The sequence below is a fragment of the Lipotes vexillifer genome, unplaced genomic scaffold (assembly GCF_000442215.2).
Source record: "Lipotes vexillifer unplaced genomic scaffold, Lipotes_vexillifer_v1.1 scaffold1003, whole genome shotgun sequence".
NCBI classification, from domain to species: domain Eukaryota; kingdom Metazoa; phylum Chordata; class Mammalia; order Artiodactyla; family Lipotidae; genus Lipotes; species Lipotes vexillifer.
Window position 1 is genome coordinate 1,992,897 of NW_006798890.1, and position 17,926 is coordinate 2,010,822.

At 41.7% G+C, this 17,926-nt stretch overlaps 1 protein-coding gene across 1 annotated transcript in view; it reads right to left on the reverse strand.

Moving 5' to 3' along the window:
• Positions 1-13,918, reverse strand: part of LRRC42 (leucine rich repeat containing 42) — an 18,896-nt gene extending 4,978 nt beyond the window's left edge. Inside the window, exons 1-6 of the mRNA XM_007471159.1 lie at positions 13,695-13,918; positions 7,563-8,049; positions 3,514-3,645; positions 2,011-2,129; positions 689-777; positions 403-516 (exon numbers count right to left, since the gene is read on the reverse strand). Coding sequence (XP_007471221.1) covers positions 403-516; positions 689-777; positions 2,011-2,129; positions 3,514-3,645; positions 7,563-8,035 — 927 coding nt within the window. The 5' untranslated portion in view covers positions 8,036-8,049; positions 13,695-13,918. The remainder of the gene's footprint in view (positions 1-402; positions 517-688; positions 778-2,010; positions 2,130-3,513; positions 3,646-7,562; positions 8,050-13,694) is intronic.
• Positions 13,919-17,926: the final 4,008 nt, after the last annotated feature.

Sequence of the window (17,926 nt, forward strand, 5' to 3'; positions counted from 1 at the left end):
GAAAGAGTTAAGATTTGAATTATCAGTGTGACTTATTCTCTTTCCAGTATACACACACTGCTAAGAGAATCTGTCCTTGTGAAGTTGGGTCATACTGCTTTTTTGCATAGCAAGCAAGAATTCATTTATTTTCTGAGTCATTTATAAGAAGGCGTTTTCTTCTAGGTCCCATATGGATGAAGTACAATCTAGCAATCAGAGCATGAGATTTAAGGACTGGCATCTAACACTTTTTCTTAAGTAACTGGGTTAGTTACAAGGCCATCAGTATCTCGGATTCGACTAAAGATGACAATTCAGCCAAGGAATACCAAGAGGATTAACATTTGTTCAAGTGTTGAATAAGACACTTGGAATTAAAATGAAGCCACATTAACTGTAGGGGAGAAATATCTGCCTTACCTGGTCAGCCCAGCCCTCTGTCTTGCAGTTACTGTGATCAAATTCCTTCAAAGGCACTTTGGAGTGAACGAGACCTATGTGGGTCTGAAGCTTGTGTTTGACAGCTTTGACGTCCTAGTAAGGGAAAACCAGAACACTAATGCACACACATCTGGTTAACTCCTACTTGCTTTCAGTAGGAAATAAACACCATCACAGATACCAGTCCTTTCTAAATGCCAATTAGCAGAAGCAAAATATCAAATTGTAAGTCTGGAAAAGTAAGAGAAGGGAGTAGAAGTCTTACCTTGAGTCCCGTCCCAGAGATATCTAAGCAGTTTAGTTTTCTAAAAGAAAAGAGGTATCCAATTCCTGCATCTGTGATATCAGGGTTACCTAAATGTCAAAACATAGATATTATTCTGTTATAGTTATAAGTATTGCTACAATGCCAACAATAAGCTCAGGAAAAAAGGCCAAACTGATAAAATAGAAAATACTGAGTGAACAAGCTTTTCAGAGTAAACTGAATATAGAAATCTTATCTTTCCTATTGTAATGTGAAGGAGCTACGCTGGATGATCCTTAAGATCCTTCACTGCTTTAACTTTCTAGGAGCTGGGGGTTAGCAGAAAAATTAATGAACCAGATAGTTATTCCAAAGGGTTTAATTTGGAACCATATGAAAACAACATACGTAAACATGTATTAGAATGGTATATTAGACTTTGTTCACAGCCATTTTACCTCCAAAGTAAAAGATTTATTTTAAAAAGATTTTCAAGGATACTGAGGCACAGAGACTACTAATGTCTTACTAACCTGCATTTTTTAAAAAATCCTTTCTTACATATCACCTCATATCAGAGAGTACTGCATTTAGCATTGAGTCCTAAAGACCATGAGCACAGTGCCTGGCACATTGCAGACACTCAAAAAATATTTGTTAAATGAACAGACTTCCCTGGGAGGAAGGGAGGGCATTCATTATTATCTTCATTTCACACAAGCCAAAACCAAGGCTCAGAGAGGTTAAATAACTTGCACAAGGGCACACAGTAGCAGAGCAAGGAGTGTCCTCTGACCTCAAACCCCTGCTCCTTCTATTTTTTTGACACCATATCATCCTGCCACATATTTAATAAATGCTCAGTTAAATCATAAATGATCTTACCATCTTTCTACTACTGGAGTCAATAACTGGTTCATTCTGCGCAAGTTATCAAAACTGTGAATTTCATCCTGATTTTCACCAAGGAATTATTGATAAAAAATGACCTAGCTGACAGACACTATAGATCAGCAACTCAAAGAAAGTAAAAATGAGCCAAACGTCCTTCATATATGCTGTGAATATGATGAAAGGTTGCCCTGTCTGCAGAGAGTAAGTGGCATGGGTGAACCTGTAAGGGCTTTTACTACCTTACAGAGGTGGCACCATGCCAGGAAAGGTATTTGGCCAGGAGTCAAGAGCCTCTGGCTTTAGGTCCTGCTCTGCCATTAACTTGTTGTGGCACCTAAGAAAGTCACCTCCCCTCAATTTTATCACCTCTCAAACAAAGAGGAAGAACTAAATGATTTCTAAGTCCATTCTTCCAACGTTAATCATCTATAACTTCTAAAACTTACAAGATAAATCTAATAACGTTAGATTTTCAAGGCCTCTTTTCATCACTCGAACTGGTGCCGTCATTTTCCGCACCCCGGCATCAGATAAACAATTATCCTTCAGGTGGAGTTGAGTTACACTAGAAAACAAAGTCCGTAAGTAAATTACTTAAAGGCATTTGAGAAAGTCTAGTCATGAGAACATACTTTCATAAATTTCATTCAAAAATATATCTTCTAACCTCTGCTATTTCACACAAAATGCATTTAATAAAGATATTTCGGTGCTACTTCAGTTGCTAAGTGAGGGTTAACTTACAGATCAAAGTGTCATGTAGTACTAGTCTCAGGTGGCAGAGGGCACTAAAGGTATATGATGGAATGAGGTAAACAGGGACCGCATTAAGGACATAAATACACTTGTTTATCACAAAAGCTGCATTCCTGACAAATGCTGTGTGAAAACCAAAACCACTCTAAATATACTGGGAAAGTCTGCTAAGAACTCCTATGAGAATTCTTTATGCAAAGCACAATTCTTTCATTCTAATTATTTTATAAGTCTAATTCTCAGATTGGGTTTATAAGGTACAGACATAACCCAATCCATTCAGCTAACCTGTAACTGGTGTTATTAATGTGTTCCACTGTCCCACACTCAAGAAATCCGAACCTTTACTAACCTTGTACAAAAATACCTTTGTACAAGACAAACCGGTTTGCAGGGCAGAAACAGAGACACAGATGTAGAGAAGAAACATACGGACACTGAGGGGGGAAAGTGGCGGGGGTGCGAGTGTGGTGCTGGTGTTGGGATGAATTGGGAGATGGCGATTGACATATATACACTAATATGTATAAAACAGATAACTAATAAGAACCTGTTGTATAAAAAAATAAAATTAAAAAAAAAAAACCTTTGTACAGGGCAGTAGGTAGGTGTCACTGTCCTAGGCAGGCCCCAAGAAACAGGTTAGACTCAGGTCTGTAGTACTGTTATCCTTCTGGGTGTTTATTAAACCACAAAGGAATCCATCTGGCCTTCTCTCTGCTGGCCATACTGAGATCAGTCGGACTATTTGTGAATGGTATGAACTGTATGATTTCTTTAAATTATGGTTCTTGAAAAGGATTTATTTGGCTTTTAATAGTCCACATTTTAAATAATTTATAGTTCATTAGCAGTTAAAATAGAAAATGGTAATGATTGTAGAAATTGTATAACTTCTCATCTCTTGCTAGAATAAACCAGGGAAAAATCATTTTTCAACACAGGTAGCGTCAAGTATTATATGTTGAAATAAAGTTTATTTAGGTAAAGAACCTAGTGACTTACTTTCCTAAGAGTTGTCCAATCTATACTGCCTGTACCGAGTAAATGGAGATTGAATCGTTTTAGAAAAAAAAATTAGCAAATAAACACAGGATTGGGAAGTAATCAACATTCTTCAAGATGATCCCAATTGATCATCCTTTAAAAAAAGAAACAAAACAATTCATCTACAAATGGTGGCAGGTCAATACCTAGATAGGGCCTCATTGGTGAGATGTTCTAGAAGTTCATGCTCATCTCCAAGCTTGCAACAGGACAGATCCAGGCAGGTCAGCTCCCGGAAAGACTTAATCTCCTCGAGTTTTTCTGAAATCACCAGATATCTGTGGGGCGTGGAGAGCAATCAACAGCTTTTCTTTTCCTTCTTTTAAAACATCACCGTTTGTGGCTTTGTGACACATCAACATTCCATCAGGACAAGGTAGTATGTAATAAGCAGACTTTACTGATTACTATGTAGGCACAGGTTGAATTTTTTAAGCTAAAAATCTTTTTACGTGATGGTGGAATAAAAACTTTAAAAAAATAAATAAAAACATATGAGCAAAGGCAGGACACGAGAGAAAAAATCTGCTTTGTTGGAAGTCAGACAGACCTTGGTGTCAGTGCTGGGATTTTATCAGAGAATTACCAAACTTTAGAATACTCGAAATTTTAATCACTCATTCCTTTAAGGTTGCTTTTTATCTAATGTTCAGTATCTAGTGCTTTGAAAACTGGAACAGGCCAAGAATTCTGGGTTCTAACCAGCACATCCCCAAGAACATACCAAGATATATTTGACAGTCAGGTATTATCTTTTCTATTCAAACACAAGTTTGAGTAGCTGCCCATGTCACTGTGCCACTGTTATCCTGCTAACTTTACTCCAAAAGTATGTGCAGCATGACTATTGTAAGAACTCACTCTAAACTAGATGGTTATTAAGGCAAACCTGTGAGCATGAACACTTTAATTACACTGGGGCACCTTGCCAAACTGCTATCGAGAAGTATCAGGAGGCCTCTGGAGAGGAAAAGAAGATCAAAAAGACACTGCACAGCCCAGGCTATGGCCTCCACCCTGCTTTCTAGTTGTCCATCTATTTCATATGATGTCAGTGAGAAAAAATGAAAAGGGATTAGAAGTGACAGGAAACAGGAGAGGAGTCTAAGAGAACAAGGAAATGCTTGTGGGCAAGAGCATGCCTTTCTCATCCACTTTTCTCATGGATGTCTAGAAGTTTCCACAGCGAGATGGTAAGCTAGGATCAGTGGGGTTATACTTAAAAGTGTTCACATTTCTCTACTGTTGCCAGAATCATAATTACCAAAAACAGCACTGAATAATCCAAGGACAAGAAGGGAGTTAGATCTCTTTTCTTCCTACTTCCAATCAGAATAAGATATACTGAAGCTGATGGCTGGCCTGACTGCTGGGTACAGATGGCCTGGGGCACTGATACCCCCTCTAAGCTGCCTGGTGACTGAGCTCAGCTGGGTACACAAATGAGCCTTATTTACTCAGACATATTTTAATTGCATTGTAAATAAAGCTGCTGTTTTCCATCTTCCAGTCACAGAGTTGAAGTGGGTTAATGGGAATTTGGGGAATTACTGGCAATTACAGAAAGGAAAACACACATCCTTTGATCAGTTAACCAAAAGATATTTAGTAATTCTGAAACAAGGGTTATCTGGGAAGGACACAACAACATATAACATGATTAACAAACATTACAAAAATCAAGGCTGAGAAATGAACATGCAAAACCACAGACACTACTACATGCTTATCTAGGACGTAATTGAAGCTCTAGGGTCTCGCTCAAAATTAGTCTTACAACTTGCCCCTTAAAAAGTTCAGAAGAGTGTAGTGGAGAAGCAACAAAAACAGCACAGATATTTTAGTGTCAGACCTGAGTTTGGATTCTAGCAATGCTAATTACTTGCATGATTGTAAGAAACTTACTTAACCTCTGTGAGCCTCAATTTCTCCAGCTAGAAAATGGAGCTGATGATCACTTCCTTTAAGGACTATTAAGAAAATCAGAAAAAATGTTCTAAAAGTAAACAGCATCTCACAGGCCCTCATTAAATGGTAGCTATTATAATTACTTCGGTTACACAGGGTGATATTTTAAGGCAAATACTTGCCTCCCTGTGACCACCGGTGGGATTAAAAATCACAGGGAGGAGACAGTTTTGTAGGGTTGAAACCCAGTTGCAAAGACACTGGCTTCTCCTTTTGGCAGGCAGCTTTGTGACCCAACCCCACAAAGCAAGTGCCTGTACCTACACGATTATCTTATTTTTCAATTATTTTCTCAAGCTCTTTCCCCATGACCTGAACCCTTTCGTGCTGGTAAAACCTTTGCTGCTGCAGCTTCAGCTGAGAATTGCAAATGCAAACCCAAACCTCCTGCCTTCTTCCTATTTTCCTTTGAGGATTCAAAAGAAGGAAAGTTTTTGATCACAACTGAAAAATCTTACTCTTATATCTGAATAAGGCAGCATTGTCTTAGTTATTGTCTTATTTGTAATTGTTGCAATAAAATATGAGCCAAAAGATTGTTAAAAATGTTCCTTATATTTTTCTGATTATAAAAGTAATACACATTCCTTGGAGAAAAAAAATTAAGAAAATCTGGAAAACTATAAAGAAAATTAAAATCAATTTCAATCTCATAAATTACATTTCAGTGGGTTTCTCTTTTTTCCCCCCTATATATGCAATACATGTAAAATTTTCTATTTTTTTTATAAACAAAATTGGGATCATACATATAATTTTCTTATTTTTTTCATTTATAATATAATGAACATTGTACCACACCATTTTAAATGATCTTTGGATATTATCTTAAAAGTTATACACTATTTCATTATATGAATGTACCATAATTTACTTAATTAATTTCCTCTTGTTGGATATTCAGCTTTCAGATTTTCACTATTACAAATAGTACTACAATGAACACCCTTATGTATTTGTTCTCATATCTGATTATTACATTAGAAATTAGAACAGACTCTTAATAAATGGAATTAATGTGTCAAACAAATGATATGAATATTTTTAACGCTTTTGATACATATTGCCAAGCTTCTTTCCAGAAATGCTACATTAATTTATGTGCTCATCAAATGTGAATGAAAGTGCTATTCTCATCCAATTTGACCACTGGAACAGTGTGCAGACATCACAAATCGATAAATAGCATCTTCCCTATTGTGAGAAATAGTTAAGGTATAATGGTACGTGGAGGAAAAAACAGAATACAATTTATAGAGTATATTCCCAAATGTATAAAGATATATATAATGGTATACTATACTGCTATCTTAAAAATCTACACATATTGATGGTAAATGATCTTCAAAATATGTGAAGAAAGCAAAGTGCATACCAGTGTGAGCACTGTGCTGTCGTTTGTATAACCAAGGGGACAGCTATACATGCATGCATATGTACAGAATATCTCTGGAATTATGTAAAAGAAATTGATAACAGTAGTTGCCTCTGGGGAAGGGAAACAGGAGAGAGATGGGAGGGAGGCTTATGTTCCACGTTATACCTTTTTGTGTTTGTGTTTAAATTCTTTTCTGTGAATTTTTTCAAGTTTTTCTTTTTAATTAGTAGATGCCTTGAAAGTCATTTTACACAATGGTGGTATAAAAAATTTTAAATAAATCAATAAAAGTATATGAGCAAAGGCAGGTCATAAGAGAAAACATCTGCTTTGTTAGAAAATAGACAGACCTTGGTTCTGGTGTTGGGACCTTATTGAAAATTTCCAAACTTTAAGACACTTGAAATTTTAATCACTTATTCTTCTAAAGTTGCTTTTTATCTAATGCTCAATATCTAGTGGTCTGAAAACTGGAATAGAGACAGGAACTCTGGTTACTAATCTTCACATCCCCGAGAGCATACCAAGAGATATTTAGCAAATCACATTTTCTTTTCTATTTTCTCTTTCTAGAAAAGTTGGTAGAGGAGTATTTATTACCTAATGGGGAGCTGTGGCAATCAACTAATCCTTGTAAAGTGTTTTCAAAATAAACCTAAGTGTTGTCTGGGAGGGTCAGGGAAGGGAGAAAGACAATGACTTTTCTCAAAATGGCCTACCACTTCGTGTATGGAAATTCTAAACTCAAGGGCTGTTTGATGGGGAAAGTGCCCAAGCCCACTAAGCCCCAGAGCTTGACAGAATTCACACACCCAATAAAATACTCACTATCGTAATCAGAACACCCACCTGTTTCGCAAACACAAGGAGCAAAGCACCAGACTTCCATAGGCCTCTGTAAATTTCTGTAAAGCCCTCAGCCCTGCACCTGGCTCTGTGAATTTCTGTCTGGCTTCAGCAGCAGAGAACAGCTTTTCAGCAATCTGCTCAGGAAAGCCAATAAGGGAATCAATGTGATCAACATTGTCAGAGATGAAGCCCAGGACGAGGCTGAAGAGGGATTTGGCAGAGTACCGAAGATTCCCCTCCCGGGTGTATGTGAAGATGAAATGATCAGTCTTCTCTTTCTGTGCAGTATCATCTTCCCTGTTCATGCAAAGCTCCACCGAAAAACCTTTGGGAAACAGTCTGAAAGGCCTTGGCTTCTGCAGGCTACTCCTGACACCATCCAAGGCCAGATTGACCATGTGCAGTTGCCCATTTTCTCGCACGTAGACGGGCCCTGGGTCCAGGTGGTTTTCTGAGTTGAGGTAGTAAGACATTGCCTTGGTTGCAACTGTAAAAGCAAGGCACAAGGAAATCAAATCCAATTAAAATGTCATTTGTAACGTGTAACTTCATCTTGCTGTGCCCAGAGCTTTATGAGCTTTCCAGGCAGGCCCTGTAGCTGATTTGGGGAATCAAAGCTTACCAGTTGCCTGTGAACTCTGGCACTGGAGGTTACCTCTATTACCTCGACCTGGAATGCCCTTTCCTATGCTTCCCCTTTTCTTGTCTATCTGGTGAACTCTTATTCATCTTTCAAAAGCCAGCTCAAATCTCATTTCTAAAATTCACTCTAAGGGAGTTATCACAGAAGTGCTCAAAGAGTCACCTACAAGGAAAGTCATGGCAGCACAGCTGATATTAGCAAAACAACCGGAAATAACCTAAATGTTCAACAAGGGTGTTATTATATAAATGATGATACATCCATACCATGGAATGTTATGCAGCCATTAAAATGATAAAATTTTTTATTGATTTGCAAGTTACAAATTGTACACGTGGAATTTACTATTTCTGTTTTTTTTAATTAACTTATTTTAATTAATTTATTTTTGGCTGCATTGGGTCTTCGTTGCAGCGCGTGGGCTTTCTCTAGTTGCAGTGAGCAGGGGCTACACATCGTTGCGGTGCATGGGCTTTTCATTGCAGTGGCTTCTCTTGTTGCGGAGCATGAGCTCTAGGAGGCGAGCTTCAGTAGTTGTGGCAGATGGGCTCAGTAGTTGTGGCATATGGGCTCAGCAGTTGTGGCTTGCAGGCTCTAGAGCGCGGGCTCAGTAACTGTTGCACACGGGCTCAGTTGCTCCAAGGCATGTGGGATCTTTCTGGACCAGGGCTCAAACCCGTGTCCCCTGCATTGGCAGGCAGATTCTTAACCACTGCGCCACCAGGGAAGTCCAACTATTTCTGTTTTTTTAAACATGTTTACACACAGAACAAAGGCTAGAAACTAATAACTCCCTTGCTACCTTGGCACCTTCCACACATTTCTTTATTGCACTTGGCTCACAGTTCTGCTACTGATTTATTTCTGGGCGTGTTCTGCTGATTTGAGCTCCTTGAGAGCAGGGATCATGTTTAATTCATCCACCCTAACAACATAGTGCTCTGGCATGTAACAGTCCCTGAGTAGATATTCATGGAACTAAAGTTTACTCCTTTGCTAAACCTTACACAGACCACAAGCAACATGGTTTTTTGGATCCACAAATAAAGACCTCCACCACAAGAGCTAACTAAAAGCTATTAAGGTGTGATGCTTCCAAGGGCTAGAATAGCTTTTAGTTAGCTCTTGTGCCTTAACTTCTTCAGTTAGCTGGCACTTCCGAAGTAAGGCAACATATCAAAAACAGCAGGGTTAAAAAAAAAAACAAAAAACAAAAACCAGCAGGGTATTTATGCAATCATATTGGTGACATTTTGTGTCCAAGCGCTAACTGAAATAAACACTTGCTTTCCTGAGGAACTGTGAGGTTTCAAAATATTCGAGAAATTGCCACGTTAAATAAAATGAAAGTATATGATTATCATTGCTACAATTTTTAGGTAAAACTTAATATAGGTCAGAAAGCTGCTATTATCTCTAAAAGACTCTCACTGACTTTTAGAGTGAACAGACCCAGCTTCTTCTGCATCAATGCAGGGCTAGGATGTAGCTCTGAAGCCACTTAAAAGTGTCAACAATCAATCAAGTCAGTGATCAAAAATGCTGAGTCTCTGGAGATCAAACACTGATCCTGTTTGTGGGTAACAGTATGATCCATGTTTCTCCTGAGAATAATTATGTGTATAAAAGCACATCAGAAAAGAGGGCCCTGCCACGCCCGAGAGCCTCACTCTTCCCTGCTCATCTCCTTATGCCCTACTCTCTGGCTAAGCCATATGACCCAGGTAAGTTGGCTGTGCTCTCTTGTCTCACTGGCCCTTGCACATCCTGCTCCCTTTGGCTGGAACACCCTTCTCTGCTTCCCTGGCCTAGCTAACTTCTAGTTATCATTAACACTCAGCTCAACCACCATCCCTCTCCTGAGAAAACTTCCTAACCCCTGCACTAGTGCATACATCTGTCTGGTTTTCCCAGAGCACCAATGTCTCTTTCTACATAGCACTTCGCACTGTGTACTGTCCGTTCACTTGCTAATATTCCCAAAGCTGTGAGCTCTTCGAGTACATGACACTTAACTTGATTCATCTCTCTTTTCTTTTCCAGGCCCAACACAGAGCCTAGCTTGAGTAAGTCCTCAACAGATATTTACTGAACCAAATGAAGAGGAAGGGTGAGACCTCAAAGGGACAGACTTAGTACTCTGAGCTGCAAGTCCTGTTGATACTGTTGCTAGGAGCCAGCTCCTCTACCAGGCAACAGCTGCAGACTCCTCCCCAACTCACCAGACCCTTTTGCAGGTGGTAGAAGCAAAGAGGATGATGGGAGTATATTCCTACTGGTACTACCAGGGAGGAAAAAAAAAATCTAAAAACCAGAAAAAAAAATTGGCTAAGCCATACTCTCGGCAGTATTCAGTGCCTGCTGCTGAGGAGACACTTCACTTATTCTAAGCTTTTCTTCCAGGGGTAGGCACCTGGCCCCTTCAGTCTCACAGAGTTTAATCTTGATAAGGAGATAAAGCAGATCCCGTTCGGTCTTTATCTCTGGATTTGGACATTCAGAGTCCTACTCTACCTGTAGACCAGAAAGTAGATACCAGATATGGCCCCAAACAAGAATGACTTAATTTTAAAAGTAGAAAGACAAATTCCATGGAAGATAACATATTATAAGTGATCAGCACACTATAAACTTCCTGGCAATGAAATAGGGTCTGCCTATCTGTAGTACCCCTAACCATCACCTGCAACAGTGTCTTCCATAAACTTTGGAGTAAAATGGACAAATGGATGAATGGATGACCACTTCTGGTGAAAATCAGAAAAATCTGATTCCATCCAGCAGAGGGCACGAGCAGCTTGGGACCAAAGTGAGGACACTTACCCAGGCTGCCCCAAATCCTGGCAGCTTCGGCTTCCATGGATCATCTTCAAAAACGGCACAGTTCTGGCTATATTTTACTTTTAAATTACTCATGAAATGCTAGTTCTCTTTCTAAACGATGAAAAAAATCAAATATTTCCTGAAGAGTAAACCCACATCATCTGTCCAGAAACCCCAAGGGCTCCCTGTTCTTCAACTATGATACTTGAGGAACTGACCATGGTCAGGAAATCCTGGTGACCTTTGATTTCTACCACTAAATTTGTGCCTCTTGCACTCTCACAATAAGGAGCTTCCTGAGAGTTTGTGAAGTACTATAAAATGATCTAAGAATTGAATTAATGTTTAAGCCTTTCAAGGTTAAGAACCAAAAAGGTGAGAAAATTCCAAACAAAGCTTCTGTAACTTGACTTTGCTTGTGCCTGGCTGTTGCACAGAGTGGTCTAATATAAGGGAGCCCCTCAGGAGACAGGGCCTATTCTATACCATGGCACAAATACTACACGAACTGGAAAATTTAAGTAATTGGTATGTGAAAGAATAACAATGTCCAGCGGAGATCTGTATTAGCTGTACTTCATATTAGAGCGACAGAGTAACAAGGGCATTCTGATAGCCTCTGAGCCTGTCTCCAAAGAGGGAGTTTTGTAACCCATAAAACCTCATAGAAAACTATTACAATAGTGCATGTTCTAGTATTTGGTCACCACAAATGAGCCAAAGTTACCATGAAGCATGTCATTTCATCAGATGAATAAGATGTAGCCTTACTACATTAAAAACTCAGTTCTCTTCAGCCTCTTTGAATAAGAGGCAAGATAAAATAATTGATAACTAACCTTAACAACTTTTTAGATCTTGAAGCCAGTTTGGCAAGCAAGACTCATGACTATCCAGTCAAGTGGACTGAAGGACAGAGTCAGGGAAGCAGATAATTAAAATTGTGAGCTGAGTCTATGGATATCTAATTTGAAAAGAAAGAGAAGAAAACGCCTAACTTTAGTAGGTAAAGTAAGTTAACAATCCCCCAGGAATATTAATCATAGTAAGATTATGATGATAACAATAGTGGGTGTGAGAGCTACCACTGAGTTGCCAAGCACTGTTAGGCACTATATTAAATGATTCCTGTAATTCTCAACAATCCTATGAAGTCAGGATCGCCATTTAACAGATGAAGGCGCTCAGAGACGTAAAGTAACTTACTTCAGAAACAGAACTAATAAGTGGCAGAGCCAGAATTCAATCTCAAGGCTGTATCACTCCAAAGCTCAAGCTCTTGCCACTGCATGATGCTGTCTCTCAAGAATAAAAATATGACATCAGCCTTAAGGATAAAAAAATGTTAAAAATTAATCTCACACACCTGTTGGATCCCTCTGGTATTCACTGACTCAAGCTAGGGGGGAGGGGGTGAGAGAGGGAGGAGATTAAAAAAAACAGTGGACAACTGAGGAAAGAGCTGGTGGGAACAGAGCCAGAACAGAGCTACACTGAGGCCTCCCCTCCTTCCTCTGCCAGGGCAGAAATTACCCAAATCCACACACCAGGAAAACACCTGTCAATCCATGGCCGTCATCCCAAGGCTGCAGACACCCTTGGTTTATTTGAAAATGCAGTATTCTGAAGAAAGTTTCTAACATAAAAACCTGAACAGAAACTAGTTCCAAACCACCAATAACCAACTAACAATCTCAAGTTTATTGTTCTGGGTCACCACCATTATCCAGTTTTCAACTCATTTCTGTTGTCCTATAACTTGCACTTTCCTACCTGCCTTCTCACCCATACCTAGCTCCTTACTTCCCTCTTAGAACAGGCCAATCTCTCCTACACCCTGACATTTCATAGCTTTTCTACCTGCCAACTCTAAGCTTCTCACACAAGATCCAATCTCCACATCAAAAATCCTAATCCGCCCCCTTCACCCACGCCAAGCTCCCCTGCCCCCACCTCTCAAACCTCACGCCCTTCCAATCCTTCCACCCCTTCTGAAATACGGCTCCCTGTCGCCCAGCTGCAAGCCCACCTCCACCTGGCTCTCCTTCCTTCCCCCCACACCATTCCACCCGCACCCTCTCTAACCCCCATGCACTCTTCCTCTGTCCTTCACCATGTACTCCTCCCTTCCTCCCATTCTGAGATTCCCTCTCCCAGGACCCCAAACTCTCCATCTTTTTCCTTGTCTTCTGCCCTCAACCTTCAAAATCTCCTTCCTTCACGCTCACTATGCCCAACTTCACAGCCCCAACTTCTCCCTGCCCCCAAAACCCCACCCCTTCTCCTATTCCCATCCTAGATCCTTTCCTCTTTGCACTCCTCTAATCCCACTTTTCCCCCTCCCCAGTACTGCAATTCTCCCTCTCTCTCTAAATTCCCACGCATGTCCCTCCCCAAATCCACCCAAGCTAATCCTGCTCCCTTTTCCCACCCAGGCCCCGAACCCCAAGTCTCACACGCCCCCATACACTACCCCAGCACCCCAACTTCACCCTTAAACCCGTCTCTGACAAGCCTAGACCCTCACACCTTTCACCCAACCACACCCCAGCCCCGTCCCTCTCGGTCTTCCCCTCCCCCCATTCCACCCCTCCCTCAAACCTCACACCCGCCCCCACAAGCAGCCCCGGGCTCGGTGAGCGGCCCAGCCCGCGGCCGCCACCTACCTGTGCCCCTGCCTGGGGCAGCCAGCGGCAGCTCCTCGCTGACGGCTCCCTCCTCCCGCGGCGCGGCTGAAGGGGGAAGCGGCTCCGCGCCCCCGGCACAAAGCTAGGGAGGGTGGGACAGAGTGCGTGCGGGAGAAGGGAGGGGGCTGGGGGCGACCTGCGCCTTGGGACCGCGGGGCCGTCGGGGGCGGGGGAAGGCTGGGCAGGGGAGGCGCGCTTGCGCGATACCCGGCATGAGGGGCGGGGTCGCGCTTGGAGGCGGGGCCGGACCCGGGGCCGGCGACCTGAGGGCCTAGGGCTCTGAGCAGGGGGAGGTGGGGACTGCGCGTGCGTGCTCGCGCGAGGGCGGGTCCCGTGGGTCTCAGAAGCCCCAGGGAGCCAGGTTAGCTGGGGGAGGGTAAGCAGCGCGTGCTCAGGCGCTTGCCTAGGGAAAGGCCCTTGGGCGGGGCTGCGGAGCTCAGCCCGCGCAGTAAGGAAGAGCACGGGGGCGTGGTCTGGGGGCGGGGCCTGAGGGAGACTGGGAGCGTAGAACCGGGAGTACAGCTGTGCGCGACTGGGATCTCGGAGGAGGCTGGGCGGGAGGGGGGTCACTTGACTTATGGCCTATCCAAATGTGAAAAATAACAAGCCTGGTTTTAACAAAACTACATTCGGGTGGGGCGGGACGGGGCAGAGCCTGTGGGCGGGGTGGAGCGAAGAGCCGGGAGTAGGATTTGAGACCCCGCGAACTCCGCGGAGGCCTGCGGGGAGGGAAGGGGCGGGGCGGTAGGGAGACCTCGAGGCCCGACAATCAGCGCGCTTAGAGCTAACCGGAGGCCCAGGCGAGCAGGGTGGTTCGGCGGGCTCGGCTGGCACCGGGGGAGGTGGAAGCCTGGCTGGGCGAGGCCGACGGAGGTGGGGGATGCTGGTGGAGGAGGGAGAGAGCGAGCGTGGCTGGGGTTGTGAGGAGACGCGCGGCGCGGAGGCGGACGGTGGGCGGGCAGTGAGGTGACCGGGATGGTGGAAGACTGACGCATGACGCAGGTCTGTTCACTCCCCTGAGTCCTAGAGACACTAGTGCCAGCCCACGAACTTTCTGGAAGCCAGAAATAATGTTTTGACCCCCAAAAGGGAAAATCAGTTCCAAATAGAAATTAATAAATGTATCCAAATGTAACCTGTTAACTGGAACGTAACCCATATACTTAAGAATTATATTTGATGTAGGATGTGGGTTCATATATTTTATGTAATTTGGGCCGGGCGTCCAAAACTATGTGTTTAGGGCCCTTGGAGCTATTGAAATGGTCTTGAACTGAGTAGAAGGGTGTGGGACGGAGGTGAAAGGGTAGTGTCAGGGCTGGTTGCCTTTCAAGTGATACCGAGCTGTAGGCCCTGGCCCTGGGGAGGCAGAGGATGGCCGTTTTCTAATTTACACAAAAGTTCTCAGTGGATGATGTTATGGGAAAGGGTTTGAGGAGTCTGGTTCTAAGAGTACCAGACGCAAGGGGTACTCTTTCCTGACCACAAGAAGAAAGTGAACTGAAGGCTTGGCGCAGAAAGCTTTTTGGAAAGAAAGGTTACGTGAACTGGAGGTGAAAGGGTTGGGTAAATGGCACTGGGTTTAGAGGAGGATAAGGCATCAGGGAAGTCCAGGGTCAGGGAGTTTTAAAAATGCAGAGGATGGCACCCCAGAGTGCACCACCTTTGATGAACTGAGGCCCTGAGTGAACACGTGTGAGTTAGGTAAGGCATCCCAGGATGGGGGGTTAGATTACATCCTGAACCTGCATTTTGGAGTTAAGGAAGCAGCATATCTGTTGAGTTGTGTTATGGGTTTCTTCGGGATTGGTGTGCCTCTTTCGCATTAAGCGCAACAAAGGAACCTTAAAGTGAACCCCAATTTTGCCGCTTCTTACTTGTTATTTAAATAATTCCACCCAACACAGGAAAAAGGAAGGGTATTGGTGGCTATAGGAGGTATGAAATGAGTTTTGTATTAAAGTACATGTTTGCTTCCTTCAGACAACTTAGATGGTAAGAATGTGATGTCAGAAAAGAACTGAACATTTGGAGAATACACGCTCTTATTTATCTACTACACATCAATGCTAGATATATTTCCCTAAAACATGTTACTTTTTTAAAGCAAATTCTCTCCTTCAGTCTCCAACCCCCACATTTCCACTGCCAAGTTGGTTACCACAGGGTTTTTCTACCTCAGCACTATTCACATTTTCCGTCAGATAATTATTTGATTTGGGGGACTGTCCTGTGCATTGTGGAATATTTAGCAGCATCATGAGATGCCCACTAGATGCCAATAGCATCACCCCCCCACCCCCAGTATGACAGCCAAACTGGCTCTAGGCATTGACAAATGTCCCCTGGGGGGCTGAATCACCCCCAGTCCAATTGAGAACTACTGGACTATAGGCTAAAGCCTACCATCTTTACCTGGCTTTCAAGTTTCTTCATTATCTATTTCTAATCTACCTTTCCTAGAATTTCATTCAGGCTAAAAGAGCCCCAGTGCAAGAGTTCTTTATCTGGTTTCCTCCGTAGGTTATCACCTAGTCTTCTTCTTGGACACTTTCAGGGATGGAAAAGATTAAAAATCTTTACTTTGCTGGAAAGTTCTTATATCTATGATGTCTTCCTGCTTACAGTTTGTATTTGTTGAGTCCAGTTAAATCCTTTTTCCATTTGTGAAGACTTGTAATATTAAAGCTTGTAGTCACATTTCTCTCACTAAAGTATCTCTTCTTGAAACGATATTCTTTTAACTCCCTCCATGTAACAGTTTATAGATCATCATGAACTTTCTGTTCTCCTCAGAACAATATCAAGCCTGATAATGTCCTACTTAAGTTATACCACCTAGAACTGAACACAGTATTCTAGATGTGGATCACACTATTTGCACATAACAAATTATTAGTTTCATGTTTGTCCATCCTCCTTGACTCTGAGCTTAAAGGCAAAAACAACTCTTAAGTCACCATTTTGTCTTAGGTTTACATAGTCAAAGATTACTACGTAGTGTCTTTGCATTACTAGCACAGTGCCTGGCCCTTAGTTGGTTTTCAAAGATTTTGGTAGAATGTAGTTCCTTCTTAGCTACATTAATGTAATTTAAAATAACATTCCTTTACCTTTGGGGGCAGATATAGTACACTCTTGCCTTACAGTGACTTTGCAATCAACTAATCCTCTACATGTTATAGATGAAAGGTTGGCAAATTTTTTATGGGCTAGATAATAAATATTTTAGGTTTTATGAGCCTTATAGTCTGTCACAGCTGTTCTTCTCTGTCACTATAGCACAAAAGTAGCTCTAGACAATATATAAATGAATGAGTGTGGCCATTTCTAATAAAACTTCATGGACACTGAACTGTGAATTTCATATTTCATATAATGTTCATGTGCCACAAAATATTTTGATTTTGAAAACATTTTAAAATGTAAAAAACGTTCTTAGTTTATGGGCCATAGAAAAACAGGTGTCAGGGTAGATTTGGCTCACAGGCAGTAGTTTGCCAATCCCTGATCTAGGCCGTTCCTTGTGTGATTGATTTTTTAAGTCTGAGTATATTAAATATCTTATTCATTGCAACCTATCTTTCTAGCTTGCTCAGATCTTTTTGTGTGCTAATTCTTTCATCCAGTATATTAGCTGACATCACAGCTTTGTGTCATCTGCAAAACTGATAAACATTTTTTCCTTCCTTAATTAACAATAATCTTGAATGGGATAAGGGTAGAGGTCTTACACAGTTCATTTTGTTCCATTAATCACCATTCTTTGAGTATTACCATTCCAAGAATTATAAATATCTACCTAAAGTACTGCCTATCACCCATCCCATATCTATTCATCTCATCCACAGGGTGTCTTGGGATGCTTTGTCTGAAGTTTTGTTGAAATGTTCAGGAATATCCCTAATAGGTAGTAACTCTATCAAGCAAACAGAAATATGTAGGTTTGGTATAACTTGTGAATTAATGGTACTGTTGCTTTCCAATTTTACTACTTTCTTGTTTAGATTTCAAAGCTATCCTTTTAATAATAATGAAATTTAGTAATTTTAGAATTTTGTTGAAAATTCACATCCAAGTGCATCAGTCTCTATTTCCAGGAATTCACCGTATTTTTTTGTCTTCAAACTAAATGTTAACAGTGTTCATATAACACCTGTTCTCTGGTATCAGTAGTATTAAAAGCTGTAGTAAGATTGGCAAGGAAAAAG